The 21,167-nt window shown below is 47.3% G+C and overlaps 1 protein-coding gene across 4 annotated transcripts; it reads right to left on the reverse strand.

Annotated features, from left to right (window-relative positions):
- Positions 1-272: 272 nt before the first annotated feature.
- POMGNT2 (protein O-linked mannose N-acetylglucosaminyltransferase 2 (beta 1,4-)) lies at positions 273-15,558 on the reverse strand. 4 transcript variants are annotated; one of them, XM_081164638.1, is made up of 3 exons: positions 15,293-15,558; positions 7,425-7,546; positions 273-2,564 (listed from the first exon to the last, which is right to left on the reverse strand). In XM_081164638.1, the coding sequence occupies exon 3, from the start codon at positions 2,472-2,474 to the stop codon at positions 738-740; it is 1,737 nt and encodes a 578-aa protein (XP_081020764.1). In that variant the 5' UTR covers positions 2,475-2,564; positions 7,425-7,546; positions 15,293-15,558; the 3' UTR covers positions 273-737. The 4 variants fall into 4 exon arrangements, with proteins under 4 accessions (XP_081020764.1, XP_081020765.1, XP_081020766.1 ...); XM_081164639.1 differs by lacking the exon at positions 15,293-15,558 and adding an exon at positions 14,881-15,227; XM_081164640.1 differs by lacking the exon at positions 15,293-15,558 and adding an exon at positions 8,155-8,178.
- Positions 15,559-21,167: the final 5,609 nt, after the last annotated feature.

The raw sequence follows: 21,167 nt of genomic DNA on the forward strand, positions 1-21,167 counted from the left end.
TGTGAAATAGAATGGTTAAACAATCATAAGACACAGTGCTTTTTCTGGGGGGGACGTAGGGGTACACATACCCCTCAACATTTTGTGAATCTAAGTTTGGCTTCATTGAGGGGCAGTATTTCAATATGAGTAGGAAAATGAGAGTACCCCCAAACATTTTTTTCAGAAAAAAGCACTGATAACACAAATCAACACACACACGAGCTTTTATCATATAATAATCCTCCAGAAGATTTCAAGCATAAATATCAAAGAAAGAGAAATTGCCTGGGTAGGTTTTCAACCATTTAATGAAGAACGCTGGTACCAAATATTTTGCTCCGGAATACAGATATTTTTTTTGGGGGGGAGCATAAAAATAAACACTGGAGAATACGAAAGAGATTGCCCAGCCAGAGACTTCATTAAATCCTGGTAGAAAGCTGAGCTTGAAATATTCACTACACAAAAGAGAGATTTTGAAGTTACTGTGAAGGTACAATGGCTCCCTTCTGTTCTGAATTCATTTTCGTCACCTCCTTGGCCTGTAGGCTTCTTTCAAGGACCAAGAGAGCTCAGACAGCGACGGAAAAGAATGCCACGCAGAGAATACACACGGAACACCATAAAATGGAGGCTGAGGCACTAGCATGGTCTTCAAAGTCCTGGTCAACCCCATGAGAAACTAGAGGTCGACGGGACCAGCCTGCTTTATTTGAAAGCCCCTTGGTGGAATCAAATCCCTCATCCGAAACTGGTTACGTGCTGCACAACAGCACGTCTGCAAAGGGTCCGAGGAGATTCTTGTTGAAAATGCAACGGATCCACACTAGGTAGTTTGCGAAGGGCTTGATGTTGTCGGAAAAGGTGTGGTTCTGATGGGACAAGATAAAAGGCATGTACGTGTTTTCCCCTTGCTCCTGTATCCACACTTCGTATTTCACTTCCCTGACCTTCAAATACTTCAGATTCCAAGGGATCTGCCAGGACACAGAGAGTTTTGCTTCACTGGTGCCCTGGACGGAGGTTTGGCACTTGGCGTCTCTGACTTTGCCCGGGTAGAGGCCGCTCGTTCCCTTCTGCCTCTTGGGCCCAGGCTTCGTTTTCACCGTTTGCCTGATGGCCTGGATGAGGGAAGCAACGTTGACTTTTGTGTCCTGGTAGATGCGGAAAAGCCACTCGGGGTTGCGGCAGCAGAGGTGGCGTGGAACTTCGCCGCTCTTCACGATACGGTCTTGCTCCGCCTTGTCCAAGTGGGCAATTCCTCCTTGATCCCAAGGCCGGTCCGGATAAGTCACCGTGTTCTCCTTCTCAGTGTTGGTCCAGGCAATGTACTGGAGGTCCATGCCAGGGAGACTAGACAGCGTTTTGTAAGGGGTGTAATGCTCAGGGTTTATGGCGTATGGGAAGAGTTCCACAACAGTGGCTCCTCTGGGCAGGAAGAGGGACATGGCGAGCTGGGCTCCGTGCATGCTGACCAGCATAGACGCATTGCTGATCAGGCGCACGATATCTGAAAAAGTGTGGTCTTCTATGGAAACGGTGATGGTTTTCATCTGGAATTCCTGGGCCAGCGCCAGAATAAGTTCTGCTTCGTTGACGATTAGCCTGTTGATGGTTCGGCTGAAAACTACAATATATTCTTCGCCGGGCAACCCTTCCGCGCTCACGTTCAGCTTCTCCGTCATGAATTTGGTGAACTGTCGGATCTCGTTCCCGGAGACCAGGATGTTAGCCTTGGGCCCCTGGGGCTGGACGAACCCGTACTGGTACCACGTGGTGATTTTGGACAGGCCCACGTACGACTTGGTAAAGCAAAGGAGGCGACCCAGAGTCTTCAGCTGCTCTTTCAAAAGCGGTTGCTTGGTGCTCAACAGCTTGTACAGCTCAAAGTGCAGGCCTTCCCCCCAGCCTTCCATGAAAAACAACCGGGCGTCCGAGTCCAAATCCGGGAACTGTTGCATGGTGTAGAAGATCGGGAGCAGATCGTCGTGGAAAACATGCATCAGGTTGTCCGGGTTGAATCGATTCACAATCAGGGCCACGTCGGGGACAAAGACCGGCTTGGGCATGTATTTGAGCGAAGCGGAAGGCAGTTCTACAAAGTTGAAATACTGTGTGTTGTGGTCGTCCACCGAGGAGAGATCAAGGAGGGCAGGCTGGAATCTTCTGGAGCCCAGGTTGGGGAGCATGACCGAGGAGTTGCTATGGAAGAAGATGAACTCCTCTGCCTCCGTGGAGTAGCAGAGGGATTCAAAGCGGCAGATCCTGTCCGTGTGCATCCTCCCAGTGCACACCATCCTGGTGCCATCTTGGACCAGGGCTTGAAGAGCAGCGTGGTAGTCGATGCGGACCTGAGATAGCTCCTGTGTCTGGCGAGTGAGGACCAGCTCCTCTTCCAACACAAAGACGTGATCTCGCAGCTTGATGTACTTCCACAGCACGGCTGCCAGGAGAGACACCAGCAAGGCATTAAACACAGCTGCTATGTTCATTCTGGACGCAAACCCTAGCAGGCGGGCAGGTGGCAAAGATGGAGGAAGAGTGAGGCATCATGAGTCCTCTTTAACATTGCGGAACGAGGTCTAAAATGAGAAGGAGAGACAGAAACCCGGAGAAAAATTAATTATCATCTCAGGAATCTTCCTGTAAAGTTTCTTTTTTGACATAAAAAGTAAGTTCAAACATTTTCCAGATTCAAAAATACTTTTTGGAGCAGCTGCACAAAACAGATTCTTCTCTAATTTTAGCAGTGCAAAAATACATGTCACGCTGCAGATGGAGGCACAGATGCTACCAAATGGCTATCAAATAGAAAACGGTTTGCTCGACTATGCCTTATAAAAGTTCGTTGCTGGAGGAGTGTATGGGGAGGAAAAAAAAGTACAGTCGTACTTTGGTTCTTGAACGCCTTGGTACTCGGACGTTTTGGCTCCCAAACGCCGCAAACCTGGAAGTGACTGTTCTGGTTTGCGAACATTCTTTGGAACCCGAATGTCTGACGGGGCTTCCGCAGCTTCTGATTGGCTGCAGGAGCTTCCTGCAGCCAATCAGAAGCCGTGTTTGGTTTCTGAACATTCTGGAAGTTGAACAGATTGTATGCAATACGACTGTATGCAATGTTATTCCTCTGTCTCAGACCGGGCGTATTCTTCCTTCTGGAAGAAAGAATACTGGTAGAAATGTTCTCATCAGGGAGGGGAACAACAACCTAAAAAAAACACAAATAGCAGCTTATCCAGAAAGGCTGGACAAGGATGACAACAAGCAGGAAATGGTCACGAGCCTTTCCATGGCAATATATAGGCATTGAATCCATCAACAGGAAGCTCCAAGGGCCAAGTTAAACTCTAGTGTGGAGTGGGGGGAAATTGAATTTTTTTTTTTAAGTTATCCCAACCCAGTCATGATCACATTATTACATGACATGAACATTATTCCTCAACCTACAAGCTTAGAAGACATTTGAAGGCAGCCCTGTTTAGGGAAGTTTTTAATGTTTTATGGTGTTTTTAATATTCTGTTGGGAGCCACCCAGAGTGGCTGGGGAAACCCTGTCAGATGGGCGGGGTATAAATAATAATAATAATAATAATAATAATAATTATTATTATTATTATTATTATTATTATTATTATTATTAATAATAAGATGGTGCACGGCACACTCTCCTGCCCATCTCTTGACCAAAAGAAGGTAAAACAATGAATCTGAAGGATAGTCTTTTTATAAAAGCAGCATGAGCAACTGAATATCTCTATGCGTAAGCCGCACACCTAATAAAGCATGACTGCAATTAACACTCGCCAAGCAAATTTAGTAATTTCGAGAAACTGCCACCTCTTTTTACTATGCAGAAGTGTCGTCAAGGGCAGATTAAGGGTTCAGGACATGTAGGAATGCACACCTGAGCCCACTTTAGCGAAGGAAAAGTAAGAAAGTGAAACCCCACCCCCACTAAGAGGGAGGAAGGCATACCCTCCAACATTTTCCCGATGAAAATAGGGACGCTAATAATAATAATAATAATAATAATAATAATAATAATGTTATTGTTTATACCCTACCCATTTGACTGAGTTGCCTCAGCCACTCTGGGCGGCTTCCAACATATATAAAAACATAATAAAACATAAAACATTTAAAAGCTTCTTCTAAAGGTTGTATACTGTATTGGCTTGAATATAAGCCAAAATTCAGCAAATCCCAACCATGAAAACTGCGGCTTAAATTTGTGACCTTTTAACAATGGGCTTTTACGATATCGCTCCTGAAACAGATACAGTAAAACGGAACGGGTGTGCATGCCTGCAGAATTTGAAGGGAGCGGCTTATATTTGGGCATTGTCTTTTTTTCTTTATAAGGTCCGGCTTATATTTGGGGCAATACGGTAGTTATCTTCTTGCTCGGGCGGTCACATAACTCCATCCCCTCCAACATTTCTCCAATGAAAATAGGGATGCCCTATTCCACACCCTCCAACATTTCTCCGATGAAAATAGGGGTGTCCTAAGGGAAAGCAGGACATTCCGGAATCAAATCAGAACCGGGACGGCTTCTGTACATCTGAGACTGACCCTGGAAAAGAACGATATTTGTAAGGTCTGCACTGAGTTAAGCACGAACGCTTCCTACAAACAGCACCAACCCTCTTACCGGGAGCTAGATGATACAACAGGGACATCAAATCAGAAACTGGGACGGCTTCTGTAAATCCCTGGAAAACAGGGACACTTGGAGGGTCTGGGGAGGAGGAAACCCTGAAGAAGCTTTCTTGCAAGGAACCAAGCTCTGTAGTTTTCCTGCCCACTCCCCGCCCCCTGCCAAAGCTCTGCAACAGCTGCAAAAGCAGGAGTTTTATGTTTCATTTGCGAACCCAAGGTGCCTGTCTCTCGACTCCTCCTGCTCCACACGTCAGGTCAGCTGTTTCCGATTGCTCCGGCTGGGTTACCAGCCTTCCACTCGGGATTATTGGCTGTCATTCCTGAAAACCCACAAATGGTAGCGTCATTGAGACCTGGTACCATTTTGTAAGGGACACGGGTGGCGCCGTGGGTTAAACCACAGAGCCTAGGGCTTGCCGATCAGAAGGTCGGCGGTTCGAATCCCCGTAACGGGGTGAGCTCCCGTTGCTCGGTCCCTGCTCCTGCCAACCTAGCAGTTCGAAAGCACGTCAGAGTGCAAGTAGATAAATAGGTACCACTCTGGCGGGAAGGTAAACGGTGTTTCCGTGCACTGCTCTGGTTCGCCAGAAGCGGCTTAGTCATGCTGGCCACATGACCCAGAAGCTGTACGCCGGGTCCCTCGGCCAATAAAGCGAGATGAGCGCCGCAACCCCAGAGTCGGCCACGACTGGACCTAATGGTCAGGGGTCCCTTTACCTTTACCATTTTGTAAAGCTCCAGAGTTTGCCTGGGAGGCAGACAGGAAGCTTGTTGTGCTTTTAAGGCAATTAAACATCCAAAGAAGAGGGCAAGCATACACACACATTAAGAAAACTGGAGAAGAAAAATAGTTTTCAACCATGGGAAAAAGAGAAGGCAGCTAAATATATTTTTCCCTTGTTCCTACCAAACTAGTCCCTCAGCTTTAAAAGCTCTCCCACTTACGACGGTTGGGGATACGGTTCAGTGCCAACAAACTACCGTACATTTTCTCCAAGCGTGCTATATCTAAGCGATAGGCTATTTCTTGGCAAAAAAATCCATTTTCCTAGGCTGCAATCTCCTGTACGGCTTAGGAGTGAGCTACTTTGATTCCACACAAGAGCAGCAGAAGATAGCAGCTTTAGATGCGAGATCAGGAAGAAAACAAAAAAACGCACCTCATCGTTTCATTGGTCTAGTTCAGGGTATTCCAAACTCTGGCTGGTTTTTTGTGTGGACTACAACTCCCATCATTCCAAGGTACCAGGACCAGTGGTTAGGGATGATGGGAGTTGTAGTCCAAAAAAACATCCAGAGCATCATTGGATATTCAATTCTTACTGATAGCAAATGAACAGGCATTATGGTGCCGATGGAAAGGAGTTAAGCACAAAATGCGCAAAAGCTTCAGCACAAAATCTAATGCTGATTTTAAGTGGAACCTACAGATAAAGGTAAAGGGACCCCTGACCAGTAGGTCCAGTCATGACTGACTCTGGGGTTGCGGCGCTCATCTCGCTTTATTGGCCGAGGGAGCTGGCGTACAGCTTCCGGGTCATGTGGCCAGCATGACTAAGCCACTTCTGGAGAACCAGAGCAGCGCACGGAAACGCCATTTACCTTCCCGCCGGAGTGGTACCTATTTATCTACTTGCCCTTTGACGTGCTTTTGAACTGCTAGGTTGGCAGGAGCAGGGACCGAGCAACGGGAGCTCACCCCGTCACGGGGATTCGAACCGCCAACCTTCTGATCGGCAAGTCCTAGGCTTTGTGGTTTAACCCACAGCGCCACCCGCGTCCCTACATAAGTTCCCTACGGAACCTACGGATACACAGCATTTAAAACTCTGAGTATAGTATCTTGATTGGCGATTCAGTGGAATAGGGAGGGCAGCGATGGAGAATGGCCACATATTTCATGGCAGCCAAATACACCCAGGGGGCAAAGAATTCTTGAATTGATGAACTCACACACAAAAACAATGTGGAGGGAATGTTATTTCATATGTGGTGGACCTGTAAGAGGGTAAAGGAGTACTGGGAAACGATCTATAATGAATAGAAAAAAATGTTTAAAAGTACTTCCCTCCACCCCAAACCAGAGTCCTTTCTGTTGTAGATAATTCAGACTGAAATTCCCAGGTGTCAAAAAAGGTTGTTTATGCATGCTACTACTGCGGCCCGTGTTTCGTTAGCCCAAAAATGGAAAACGAGCGAGGTCCCAACTAAAGAAGAATGGCAACTTAAGTTGACAGAACGTGCACAACTCGCAGACTTAACCTATAGAATAAGAGAACAAGAAGAACATACGTTTAGAGAAGATTGGAAAACGTTTATTGAATATATGGGAAGTAACGGTGTACAGCTGAAAACGCTGACATCATTAAGATAAATTCAACAATGTAAATAAGTTTTGATGGATGCCATAATGGAATACTGAATGGTATAGTTTTTGTAAAATATGCAGGGATTTATGATACGTAAAATGAACCATGGAAAGAGAACAAAGGGAAATCGTTGATATCTTAAGGATGCAAAAGGAGTATTTTAAATTGTAAAACAGAAAGTTTAATAAAAATTATATATAAAAAACAAAACCCTCCACTACTTGCATTTTGAATGATAGTCCTAGGAAGTCAGGGCCACATTAATTTTTCTGAATGCCTTGGTCGCCTCCAATAAAAACTTTCCTCCCACATGAAGGTAGGAGCTTCTTATGTATATAAGATCTCTCAGAACAGGAAACCATGCCATGCGATGAAATCCTACACACTCACAGCCAAGAGACTTGAACGTACCTGCCAGCACCTGAAGATTCAAAGCTGTTGATTTTCCGATTCCTCTTCAGGGCCTGAATGTCCAGGCTGGCCTCATCCTCCTTGCAGTTTGCAGCTGTAAAAAAACCACCGGCTGGACTGTGCTGAAAACCAAACCAAGGGAGATAAATCAGGCACTCGTAATATCTGCATGTTTTTCAATCACGTTGCTAAACTGTATGCCCAAAGCCCATGTCACAGCATTTTGCAATAATGCTACAGTCCTTTAGCGGCTGCTTTGCTTTTTGTCAGTAACGGACTCGCGGCAGACCGATGGCAAGTGGAATGTGTAATGAAATGCGGTGCAGCAAAAATTAGTATACAGCGAGCCACATGGGGGCAAAATATATTCTGTACCGCAGCTTCTGATGGGGACTGAGCCGGCGGTGACTGAACAGAAAAGAGCTCTTGGGATCATAGTGGATTGCTCCGGAAAATGTCAACCCGGCAGCTGTGAGAAAGGTGAATTCTATGTTTGGGATAACCAGGAAAGGGATCCAAAATAAAATGGCCACTCTGGTGATGCCTACAGTGAATAATTTTGTCTGTTTCTAAACCTGGGGAGGAGGTAAGTGACCATAAATTTCTAGCAGCTCGCATTTGCAGTCTGTGCAGCAAAGCATCTCCCGTCTTTTAAAAGACGCAGTCGCTCTGTAAGAAAGCACCAGGGATGATTTATTTATTAGATGGGCCATTAATGAGCTCGACTCACCATTTCTGGGACACGCGGCATTTCAAAGCGCAAACTTTTCCTCTGTATCTGCTTGCAAGTGGTAGTAAAGGTAAAGGGACCCCTGACCATTAGGTCCAGTCGTGACCGACTCTGGGGTTGTGGCGCTCATCTCGCTTTATTGGCCAAGGGAGCCGACGTTTGTCTGCAGACAGTTTTTCCGGGTCATGTGGCCAGCATGACTAAGCCGCTTCTGGCGAACCAGAGCAGCACACGGAAATGCCGTTTACCTTCCCGCCGGAGCAGTACCTATTTATCTACTTGCACTCTGACGTGCTTTCGAAGTGCTAGGTTGGCAGGAGCAGGGACCGAGCAATGGGAGCTCACCCCGTCACGGGGATTCGAACCGCTGACCTTCTGATTGGCAAACCCTAGGCTCTGTGGTTTAACCCATGGCGCCCCTGCATCCCACAAGTGGTAGTAAGGCTCTCACAATTGCTCACTCACTCAGGGACCCTTTTATCAAGAGGGGGCATGATCAGGAGACAAGGCAAGAATGAGCTAAGCTCCCAGGTTGCTGCATAACTCCTATGCTACCATATAAATATCCATTTATTATATTCCTTTCACCCTTCTCCCCAAAGGAGTGCAGAATGGCAAACACAAAAAAGTAACAAAACAATACAGCTAAAATGCAAACATGCTGCATTTAATTTTCTGAAAGCCATCAAGAACACGGCACGGGACAAAGTTGGCCGGGCTGCGGCAAATCTGCAAAATTGTCCCCTGTCTGTTTTGCCTGATGCCGTTAGGGGTGGACGAAGGCCATCACTTCCAATTCCACCCAGTATGCAGCGCTGTTTCGGTTCCACTGAAGTCAGTCTTCTGCCAATAGTTATGTTATTTGCCTTGCTGTCCGCTGTTGCCATGACATTACTCCAGTCCATTCACTTCAATGCAAAGAGAGCACAATACAGATGCGTCGGGAAGCGGAATCAATTGCATGTCGTTTGTTGGACTGAAAGCAACAGCGGCAGCACATAGCAATCTTGAGCACCGACTGACTTCCTTTCGAGACATGGGATGAGTAAGCGAAAAAAACAGCCAGCAACTTCATCTCCTGTTTTCGTCAGACTTCTCCAGCAGCCTCGGATGTCCTAGATGCAGCGTGGGAATCATATGGCCAAAAAGGACGTAGACCTATTGCAAATTGCAAGCCCTAAGGCACTTCAAGTATCTGTTTACATCGTATCCCTTACAACTCACCAGGAATGCCATGTATTTTTCATTAACTGACTGATGCTGTATTTCAAACCAGAGACATAAGGTGTTTTGGGTTGTTTTCACGCCAACAGAAGCAAATCCACATTAGGTACCAAGACATCCTTTGAAGTAACTGCATTTAGCATCTGCATTCCGGGGAGAGCTGATACATACTACTACTAATAATAATAATAAAATTATTTATATCCCGCCCTCCCCAGCCGAGGCCAGGCTCAGGGCGGCTAACAACAATAAAATAATACAACATTCTAAAATCATTTCATTAAAAAAATACTTCAAATCAAATTGATGGCAGCCATTGGGCTAGAGTTCTGTGAAGATTGCCAAAGGAGGGAGTCAGGCTGTGCCCTGACCAAAGGCCTGGTGGAACAGCTCTGTCTTGCAGGCCCTGCGGAAAGATGTCAAGTCCCGCAGGGCCCTAGTCTCTTGTGGCAGAGCGTTCCACCAGATCGGAGCCACAGCCGAAAAAGCCCTGGCTCTAGTTGAGGCCAGCCTAACCTCTCTGTGGCCTGGGACCTTCAAGACGTTTTTGTTTGAAGATCGTAAGTTGAATCCACATTTGGGCTGCTCCTTCACATCAGATAGTCACAACGTTCAGTCTCTGGTTAGCATGTTGTCCTAAGCTTTGGCTCAGTGTGTTGTCCAAACCCAGGTTCGTGGCTTAGCTCTCCTATACAAACCACAAGCTGTAACCCATAGGGCAGACCTTGGTCACAGCTCGTAGTTCGTCTGGGAAGAGCGAAACCATGGGCCCAGGTTCAGAGGAAACACTAAGGCAAACCATGGTTTAGATCAACACAGAAGCAGAAAGAATGGGGAGGAGTCACATGGTTGCACATTCTCTCCTAAACCATGGCTTGGCTTGGCATGGCATAAATGCAACTTCAATGGGGAGTGGGTGCAATGTATTGTACATTAATTGGAGAAACACAAACACCTGCTCAATTCTCCCACTGAAGACAGAAAAAGAAAAGACTCGGATGTGCTAATGTTCTTCTAAGCAGAATATAGGGTGTGATGATTATGGGTTACTCAAACAGCGCTATGCTGTCAGATTTTGAACACCCGTTTCAAAAGCAAAGATAGATGTGCCCGGCCAAAAAAGTAACTCCCTATTTTTATTAATAACACATAGCCCTCGGGACCGCAATGTGAACTTCAATATTCAAAGCTGTAGAACTACTATGCATTTTTGCCCGGGTTAAGACGAGATCAGCTGTCACCAACAATCTACTTCCCCGGTGAAATATTATGCAACACAGAGAGAGAGAGAGAGAGAGAGAGAGAGAGAGAGAGAGCGCAAAGGGAAAGATGCTTGTAAGAATCTTTTGAAAGGGAGAGTCAAAATATTTGCAAAGCATGATGAGATTGTGAACGTTAACAGAACAGAGAACGAGAGCACTCCGGGAGAGTGGTTTGGGAAAAGTCTCAAAGGCTAAACAGAGAGGTCTGGATTTGGTCCCTGGGCCTGAGGTTCCTCACTCCTACAGCAGAGGATGGAAGGGGAGAGGGAAGAGAACTTGGAGATTCTGCAATCTCGTGCTTCCACTCCACAACCCAAAATAAAAATTTGGCACGAGAAGATTGGTCTTCTTCATTCTGCCTGCATAACGGAAAGCTCTCGACTGAAACCGTTCAGCAGTATCCGAAACTGGCACTCTATCCCCGAATATGCCAAAGAAAATGCCAATCACACAAGCAAAAATTTTGACCAGGTCAACCACTCAGACATCTCTCATGGTGGCCTGGTTTGCATGGCAAACTAAGTCAAACCATGGTTTAGCGTGAATGTGCAGGCAGGCAGGCTCCAGGAGACAAGAGATCTCTTTGCTCCTCCTTGGTCATTCTGCTGCCACACCATGGTAAGCTAAACCATAAAGCCAGGTTTAGATGACTTGCTAGGACAAACCATGGCTTAGCGCAGCAGCAGAATGATTTCAGGAAGAGCAAAGCAGTTGCAATCTTCTCTCCAGGAGCTCATGTGTTCACGCTAAGTTATGGTTTGGCTTCAAACAACATGGAAACCATGTTTCCAGACAACATCTGTGGTTCCCCACACGTACCACTGGCAGACCACTTCATGGTTTTTCTGCCTGCTATAGCAATTGTACTCGATGCTGCCTTATAATTTCTACTGCTTCTTTTCTTCCTTATATTGCTTTTTCTCACAGCACAATTTGAATTCCATAGATGAAATAATAAAGTAAAATGGAAAAATGGAAACAAAAACAAAACAATACAATCAAAAACAAGTCTGATATTTAACGCGCTTTGTCTGCTGTTCACAGCCATTGCACTGACTGTTTTTCACAGGCGCACAACTCAAATGGCGCACAGGAATCAGTGGTGGTCTATGGAACACAGTTTGGGAACTGCTGATTGACATAGAAGAATCTGGCAGAAGCCCCGATTCTAACAGATCCCTCTAAAACGACAGCTTTTGCTTCCAAGCTTATACCTAAAAGAAAATGGCTGTTCGCACACTTTCAGAAACACATGCTATGGAAAACTAGAAGTCAACTTCTATCAGTCGGACCATCTTCTTAACTCAGTGTTGTCTATAGTGATGGGCAGTTGCTCTGTGGGTTTTCAGACAAGGGTCTTTCTGAACCTCACCTGAAGATGTCCTGGACTGGATTTGCCATCTTTTGCATGCAGAGGACGTGCTATACCAGTGTTTTCTAAACTTTGGTCTCCAGGTGTTGTTAGACTACAACTCCCATCATCCCTAGCTAGCAGGATCAGTGGTCAGGGATGATGGGAATTGTAGTTCAAAAACAGCAGGAGACTCCAGTTTGGAAACACAGTGCTGTAGTGTTGAGGTACAACTCTTCCTAAGCAGCCCAAAGTAATACAGGGTAATAAATACACTTCACAGCAACATTATTAAATATTTTCTTATCTCTCACCAGCTTTTTGCTCCCTTTATTGTTCATGGCTTTCTGACCTTGGATGGTGAAGAGAGATCAATAAAATCAATGTTAACATCTCTTGTTTAGGCTACTGCATATGATAGTTAATTCTTCTTTTTTAAAGCAGTTATTTGTATTGATATTCTCCCCCCCCCCACCCCAGTTGAGTACTTTACAGTGCATCTGTATGCATGTTTACTCAGGAATAAGTGCCATGGATTTCAGAGGGGCTTACTCTCAGGTAAGTGAGATGGAAGGCTTGTGAGGGGTAACTAGACAGAGGGAGGTCTGTAAAATATAGAGGAGCAATCCATAGGCCATCAGATAATTTTCTGTACCCAGATACCCCCACAATAAATTAGAAAAGGTGAGTGAGCACTCTGCCTCTCTGTCCCGGTCATGAGACACACAAGAACAAGACTGGGAGCCTGCCCTTAATCACATCTCACAATGTCGTCCAAGGTTGTGTCGGACGCTTTGAAAAGAATAGCTTTAGAGTACAACAGCTCTGGCATAACTTACTTCTGAACAAGCGCTTGGAAACAAATGTGAATCTCTGGGCCCTTGCAGACTGGTGTTTTACTTGTGGGTAGGGCTGGTTTTCAACTTTGTGATATATCACCAGTTACCGTATTTTTCGCCCCATAGGACGCACCGGCCCATAGGACGCACCACGTTTTTTTGGGCGGAAAATAAAGGGAAAAAAATTATTTCCCACCCCCAGGCGCTTGTGGGGCCAGCAGCGGGGAGAAGCGCTCTTCTCCCTGCTGCCCGCCTGGAGACCAGGTCTGCGCCTCCCAGCTGTCCCCGGAGCTTGCGGGGCTGGCGGCGGGGAGAAGCACGCGCCTCCCCGCCGTCAGCCTCCAAACCACATCGGGAGACAGCGGGATGGCGGCGTTCCGCCTCCCCGCTGTCCCCCGACGTTGTGGGGCTGGCGCTGTGGCTCTCCTGAAGCCTGCATTCGCCCCATAGGACGCATACACATTTCCCCTTCGTTTTTGGAGGGGGAAAAGTGCGTCCTATAGGGCGAAAAATACGGTAAACACCGCAATGGGACGCGGGTGGCGTTGTGGGTTAAACCACAGAGCCAAGGACTTGCCGATCAGAAGGTTGGCGGTTCAAATCCCCGCCGCGGGGTGAGCTCCCGTTGCTCGGTCCCTGCTCCTGCCAACCTAGCAGTTCGAAAGCACGTCAAAGGGCAAGTAGATACGTAAATAGGTACCGCTCCAGCGGGAAAGTAAACGGTGTTTCCGTGTGCTGCTCTGGTTTGCCAGAAGCGGCTTTGTCATGCTGGCCACATGACCCGGAAGCTGCACGCCGGCTCCCTCGGCCAATAAAGAGAGATGATCGCCACAATCCCTGAGTTGGTCACGACTGGACCTAATGGTCAGGGGTCCCTTTACCGTTACCTTAAACACCGCAATATACTGATATATCACAATGTCTGAAATAAGGATGGAGCTATGTAGAAGCCTTGGCCGGCTTCACAGTCCCCCCCCCCATTGTGCTTTTTTGCGTAACGCACACACATCGTGATTTGCAATATAATGCCAGGTCAAAAATTATGAAACCAACATCGTGGTATGGACTTCAAATCAGTTTTGGACGGTATATCTACTCATGTAAAAACACACTGATTCCCGGACCATCCGTGGGCTGGATTTAGAAGGCGATGGGGCCGGATCCAGCCCCCGGGCCTTAGTTTGCCTACTCATGTACTACAATATAGGTAGTTTTTAAGACCCTATTCCCCCAACCCTGAAAGGACAGAAGGTTACACTCAAGTGAAATTTCAGATCCAACGTAGGGAAGGAACCCTGCGGGGGATAAGAGATCTACACTAATATTCCTTCCCCGGTTCAGAAGCAGCACTGGGTTGCTGACATTTCCTAAATGTCATAAAGCACCATCCAGCATTAAGATAAATTCAGCAGGGTAAATAAGTTTTGATGGATGTAATAACGGAATACTGAATGGTTTGGTTCATGTAAAGTAGGCAGGGATATATGGTATGCCAAATGAACCATAAAAAGAGAAGAAGGGAAGTCATTGATATTTTAGGCATGTTTAAATGAACATTCAAAATTGTGAAACAGAAAACTGTATACAAATTATAAAAAATAAAGATTAAATAAAATCTATCTACCTACCTACCCAGTGCTTTTTTTCTTAAAAAGTGTTTTGGGGGTACTCTCATTTTCCTACTCATATTGAAATATGAGGCCAAACTTAGATTCACAAAATGTTTACGGGTATGTGTACCCCTGCATGCCCCCAGAAAAAGCACTTATCTTTCTATCTATCTATCCAGTGCTTTCCCACCTTAAAAATGTTTAGGGGTACCCTCATTTTCACTCAAGAAAATTACCATTTTATAGTTCAAATTGGGAAAATTAAATACAGTAAATGGACAAAAGCACAAAGATTCACAAAATGATTAGGGGGTATGTGTACCCCTTCGTCGTCCGTCCCCCCCCCCCGAAAAAGCACTGTCTGTCTGTCTGTCTATCTATCCATCCATCTATCACGGAGAAAGAAAGCCCTTATCATTCATCAGCCATCTAAAACTTACCCCGATCCCGCACTTGGCCTGATCAATTGGGCATGTCTCCGCTTCCTGTGCGTAAAACCGCGTTCTCTTTAAGAGCCTGTGCTGGAGCATCGCTAGCACCAAAATCTCACGCATACGAACACACACAAGCACGCGAAATAAATGAATAAATCGGAATATTCTGCCCTCGAATCTTGCAGTCAGAACGCCATCGAAACAACGGAGGGCGTCTAACAGGAGCGGGGGAGGATTTCTCTGCGCGTTCTATGGAACGTCCAGAGATGATCAACGTTCCATTCTGGAACTCCTGCGCGCGGGTTTGGGCATTGATCATGCAAACCATCCATTTGCAGCCTCTGCCACCCCCACCCCCCAACACCCCCACCCCCAAATGCCCTGCAGCTCCCTCTACCGGCCAGGTGCCAAACCTCACCCCCTGCCGACGCTGCTTTTCCTTCCTAGGACACTGCAGCAGTTCTTGCGGCGGCGGCTCCTCCTCCTCTCTCTCCCGATTCGGGAGCACGACGCCGGCTGAGCAATCCGCCTTGGCACCGAATTAGCCCCCACCCCACCCCCCGGCGCCGAGCAGGAGCGACGGGACGGTTCGCGCGAAGGAGGGAGGAGCGGGAACTTGGAAAGGGGAGAGTAAGAAGGAGGGAAGGAAGGAAGGAGGGAGGGAGGGAGGGAAGGCAGGGAGGAGAGCAGGATCCTCTAGCTCCGCCCCTTTCGGTGATGGACAGGCCGCTCCTCCCTTGACCATCGGGGGAGGTGACCTGGGGAGGCGGGTTGGGGGCTGCCCTTTTTTTTCCTTTAATGGTGGGAAGCGGGGGGGGGGGCGGGTGGAGAGAGGTATTTCTGCCGCAGGCAGGACGGGAGGGAGGAAGCTGGGGAAAGGCTGGATCATTAAAGCCAGTCGGCTTTCTTCTAAGGAAGGGAGTGCGGGGGGAGGGGGAGAGATCTGTTTGCAAGAAGGAATCCTGTCGAGCGCGTGCAGAAGACGGAGAGTGGGTCAAACATTGCATGGGGTCCACACGTCTCTTTCTTCCCGGAGTAATGCATGACGCGAGCGGACTTGAGCCATTGCGCCTGGTTTCAGTCGCAGGTTCCTAATCTCAGGGTCGTGGATTCGAGTTCCGCGTTGGGCAAAATAATAATAATAATTCCTTCACTGTTGGGCTGGATGACCCTTGGGGTCCCTTCCAACTCTACAATTCTAGGATTTTATGAAACCCCCACTGTTACGAGAAAATCTAGGTGTGAGGCTGCTCAGTCACCCAGCTCTTTGGGCAGAGCCCGCGGGTCCCTGCGGAATAAAGGAAGGAGTCCAGCCATCAACCGGAGCAAACAGCTGTAGACCAAAGTTTATTGCGCAACAGGTTCAGAGAGGAATTTTGAGCCCCGCGGATGGGGTGACAAAGACTTTTAAAACTTTCCCACCATATCCCAGAATACAGTTCGTACAGCATCATTGCTACATCACTGACATGTCACCAAAGGGGAGGGGTAGACAGGGGTTACACTAGTTTAACCTTGGCAATCTTGCAGTCTGCAGTCCGCTGGCAGTAGGAGTACAATATGGGCACGTCTTTAAGTTAACATCTTACATTAAAAACCTGACAGTACCAAACTATTGAAGGCTTTTCACCAAAGCCAGACTAAACGTCTTTCTTTCTGCAGTGTTGGATGGCAGGTTGAGAGGAGTTCCCTACCAGGACAGACTTTGCTCGTGTGCTCAAGACATCGATTCCATAAAACATATTTTGTTGCACTGTGCCAGGGCTGAAGTGATACTACCTTTGCTGGTACCTTTCCCGGGAAAATCAGAGGCTCACTATGTCAGGTTCCTATTGGAAGACCGGACAAATGCTAGAACATTAGCAGTGGCAAAGTTTTTATCGGTAGTTGCAAGAACCAATGATCCCTATATTCTGAACAAAATGCTTGATTAACCTGGAGGTAGACTGTATGAATTGTGTATTGCTTTGTAACAATTTGTTGGGTCTCTGGACCATAATAAAGATTGATTGATTGATTGATTGACCTTGGCAAACATTTCCAGAAGAGTCCTTGGTACAAGATTAGCATAAGCAGACATATCAGGGCAAGACTCAGGTATAAGATTAGCATAGGCAAACACCTCTGAAGTCCCACCACCCAATGTACAATAGAACTTCCTTTGCATGTCTGGACCCCTTGGGAAGTCTGGTGATGGGATTAGGCTTTCCTTGGCCAACAACCAGCTCAGCAATTGTCACCTCTGGGAACTTCCTGGAGTCCTTTTTCAAGGGGGAAATAGCTTTGGAATGCAGGAAACTGGCAAAGGAGTTAATTTTATATTGTTTTTAAAGCTAGGTAACTTCCCTGAGCTGTCAAGTTGAAAGGATACACTCAGGCATAATATTTTTGGAACAGACTTCCGGAATGGATTAACTTTGAGAACCAAGGTACCGCAGTATATATAAAGAAAGATGACCAAAGTTTGCCCCTGGTCACTCCAGGGAGGTTCTCTCCCTTGGTTTGCGTCTGACCTGACTGTGTGCTGGGAACAGGCCCCATTCGGACCACCCCCAAATCCCTCTGTCCTGACGTTCATATTTCACCTGGCAAATCTTGTGGGTCAACGTCAGCCTCATAGCAAGGAGGAATTTTGCACATCATCAATAAATCGAAGAAAGCTCCGCCTGCTGCCCTATAACAGTATAAGAATAACAATCAGAGGGGGCTTGCGTCATCGGCTCATATTAGCTGGTGTTCGTCTGCATAATGAGATCGTCCCAAGGTGATACGATTGTTAAGCATCCTTCCAGCAAATTAATGTCAGGCTTTAACTGCTGAAGTCTTTGCCCCTGATCAGTTGATGCGCATCTGGGGAAAACTAAGTTTTTAATAGCTGTGCATTCCTCCTCTCCCACCCGACTGAACATCACAGGTGCTTTGATAGAATATATTCATGTCGGGATCTAGGCTGCTAATACAGAATAAGGCTGGAAGCCCCCAAGTGAAATTGCCCTCCTGCATTGACAAGCTATTGCTGGGTGGATTTTTGGGAAAGGTCTGATAATTAGCAAAGCCCGTTACAGTGGTACCTCGGGTTACAGACGCTTCAGGTTACAGACTCCGCTAACCCAGAAATAGTGCCTCAGGCTAAGAACTTTGCTTCAGGATGAGAACAGAAATCGCGCGGTGGCAGCGGGAGGCCCCATTGGCTAAAGTGGTACCTCAGGTTAAGAACAGTTTCAGGTTAAGAAGGGACCTCCAGAACGAATTAAGTTCTTAACCCGAGGTACCACTGTATTGTAATCATTTCCAGGGGGGCAGGGGGGCCGCGATGTCTGTATGTTAGCACGTTGCATCAAAACCCCACCGTCTTCCGTGTTAGTCTTTGAAGTGCAACAAGACATTTTCTCTCCCCCTCCTGTAATTTTTCTAAGAAATGATCAAACAGCTCTAGGTTTCATCAGACAATCACTTTTAATGATTTCTCACGAGCAATAAACTGACAGCAGTCCTTCACTGTTACATAACCCTAGAGAAATAGAGCGGGGTATATCCGTGTTCCTGATGTTGGGAAAGGCGGAGGGCACAAGGAGAAGGGGACGACAGAGGACGAGATGGTTGGACAGTGTTGCGTGGCGAGTTCCCGCCCCCCACCAGGATAAATAAAGACACGAGACACCATAGTTTAAGGTTAAATGGGCGAATTAGGCCACAACTTTATTGAATTCAGGAATGAGAGGCATTTGGCTTAGGCATTGGTCCTAATGACTATCCGACTCCAGCCCATTTGCTGGAGACACGGGGAAGGGTTAACACTATATCGGGGGAGTCTCCTGCCAAGGCACGTCGACTAGGAGCTCCCCCGGGTCACCGCTTGGGGGCGTGCCTTTGGCCCACACCTTCATAGGCTTCGGACAGGGCCACGCCCCCTGGAGTCCTTTAACGGACCACCCTTCGCTCACTGGGGGGAGGTGATGGTGTTCCTCCCCCCCACACACACATCCTGTTAACCCCTTCTTACCAATGCCTACCGCCACACGAGCAATCGCTCGCCGCCAATACTCTCATGCCTGAAACCAACCCCTTACCCCCTTTGCTATATCAGTCAGCCACATGTCATTTCCTGCATCTGAAAGATGCACGCCATCAAGCCAAATATCATTTCCCGCATCCAAAAAATGCACGCCATCAAGCCGGTAGAGGGCCTCGCAGTTGCCCGGGTGGTCAATGACCCACCCACCCAGGGCTGCCACTCTGCGCACCGCCGCCCGATCCAAGGCTTTCCTAGCCCTATTTGTGGCTATCGGGCACCTGCTCTCTCTCCAAACCCGGCTTTCCATCAACAAGGCCCCAAGAATGGTGATGTTTGGATAAGAGGCCTTAAGTTCCTCAAAGTCACTAAAGATATGCCACATCAAGTCGACTGCCTTTCTGTAAGCTAAATCCTTTTCGCCTAATTGGATAACTAAAGCATCTGGGGGGCCCACCGCTGCCGCTCTGGCCCTAATTGCGGGCAACATTCCGGCCCAGCGCATTCCCCTCCGAGAGATCCAAGATATATTGATGTAGTTAAGGTGCGGCCCGAGACCGGAATTGATGGCGCAGACCCTGGCCCAATGCACAATGCTGTGCCCGATTATCCAGATGCGCGCCTGTTGTCCTGCACCCTAGGGTCCCCGTTAACGGCATGGTTTCTATCCCAGTGGATAGTGCAGGGCCTATAATCCAAGTGTGCACCACAACGTCACCTGAAAGCAAAAGAAGGTAACGAAGCCAGGTCAAGTATACTGTGAACAATCACAAGGTCTTACGAATATATCCCTTAAATGCATCAGACTTCCACTGCCCCCAAGTCCTTCATCCTTTCAGCTGAGAGTCCCAATTCAGTGCTGTGGTGGCGGCCCCAATCCTAAAGGAGTTAGCCGCGAATTCAGCTGAGGATAAACCGCAGGCAGCAATCCCCCTCTGCATAATGCACGTGGACTGATGCCATGCAAGGCGGGAGCCATCCAAATGTATAAGGAATGGACCTGAGATGGTTGGTCTCACGTACATGAAATGTTTAGTGTCCTTTACTGCTGATCGGCGGACACGGCCGGGATTCCCCTGCTCTTGCGGGGGCTGAAACCAGCCCCCGCTCACGTGGGGGGTGGGCGTGAAGCCCGCAACCCCACCTCCTTGGCAGGCCGGAAGTGGCTTTCTTGAAGCTACCAGCAAGAGTTTGACCAAACTGCGGGAGGCAGTGGAAGACAGGGGTGCCTGGCATGCTCTGGTCCATGGGGTCACAAAGAGTTGGACATGACTAAACGACTAAACAACAACAACAATGAGTTCAATTGTTTGCAGTGGTCTTCCAAGCACACTATTATTTCCCCCCATTCTTTATTAAAACTTTGATCTCCCTGGTTTCTGATTTTCCTGGTCATTTTCCCCGTCTCTGCAAACTCTATCAGTTTGGCCTACCATTCTTCTCTGGTAGGGTCTTTGTCGTCCTTCCATCTCTGGGCTAGAAGCATCCTTGTGGCTGTCGTTGAGCTCCAGTATTCAATGGGACACTTAAATGGTGTGCAGAGTCAGCCACCCCTATTTGTGGGTTAATTTCAGGGCCATCTAAAGGGGCAGCTGAGGCATAGGCCCAAGGAGAAGCTGGAGGAATTCGGGTACAGCATTCACCTTGAGCTCATTTTGCCAAAGGGACAGATGGCAGTAGTCGCACAATAATCCAAACAAAGCCACATAACCGTCATCACTTGAGCACTTCCAGATCTGGGAGCAATGACAAGGAATAATCTCCTCTTGTTGACATTAATTCCCCCTTAGCCAGACCAGAGATGATGGATTTGAATATGCACACGATGCTAATGTGGCCTCGTTGTCAGGATTATTCCCCATCTCCTCCTTACAGCACAGTCTGTAATTGACACAAGCGCTGCCGATAATTTATGTAGCGACCAGATTTTCACACTTTACTGATTCCGCACAGTTGCTCATGTTTCAAAAGCCACTCTAGCAAGCTAGCTACTCTGCTTAGCTCATCTGTTACTATCTATCGCAGGATTATGAGCATTTTAGGAGCAGTCTGTTAGTCTCTGCAGCGCCTTCCTCGATGATTGACATTAGCAACAACCTCCTTTTCCTTTTTTTTTTTTTGCGCTTTGTTACGGAAAAACAATTGATTGAATAAAATTTAATGCAGTCTCCCGAGAAAAAGAATGAATAAACATAGCATTGAAATCATTGCATCGTTTTGCATGATCTTAAGACATGAACGGTCAATGTAAGGCTCTCCGCAGACATGTTTGCAAAATTGG

This window comes from Podarcis bocagei, assembly GCF_964188305.1.
Source record: "Podarcis bocagei genome assembly, chromosome: 12".
In the NCBI taxonomy this organism is placed as follows: domain Eukaryota; kingdom Metazoa; phylum Chordata; class Lepidosauria; order Squamata; family Lacertidae; genus Podarcis; species Podarcis bocagei.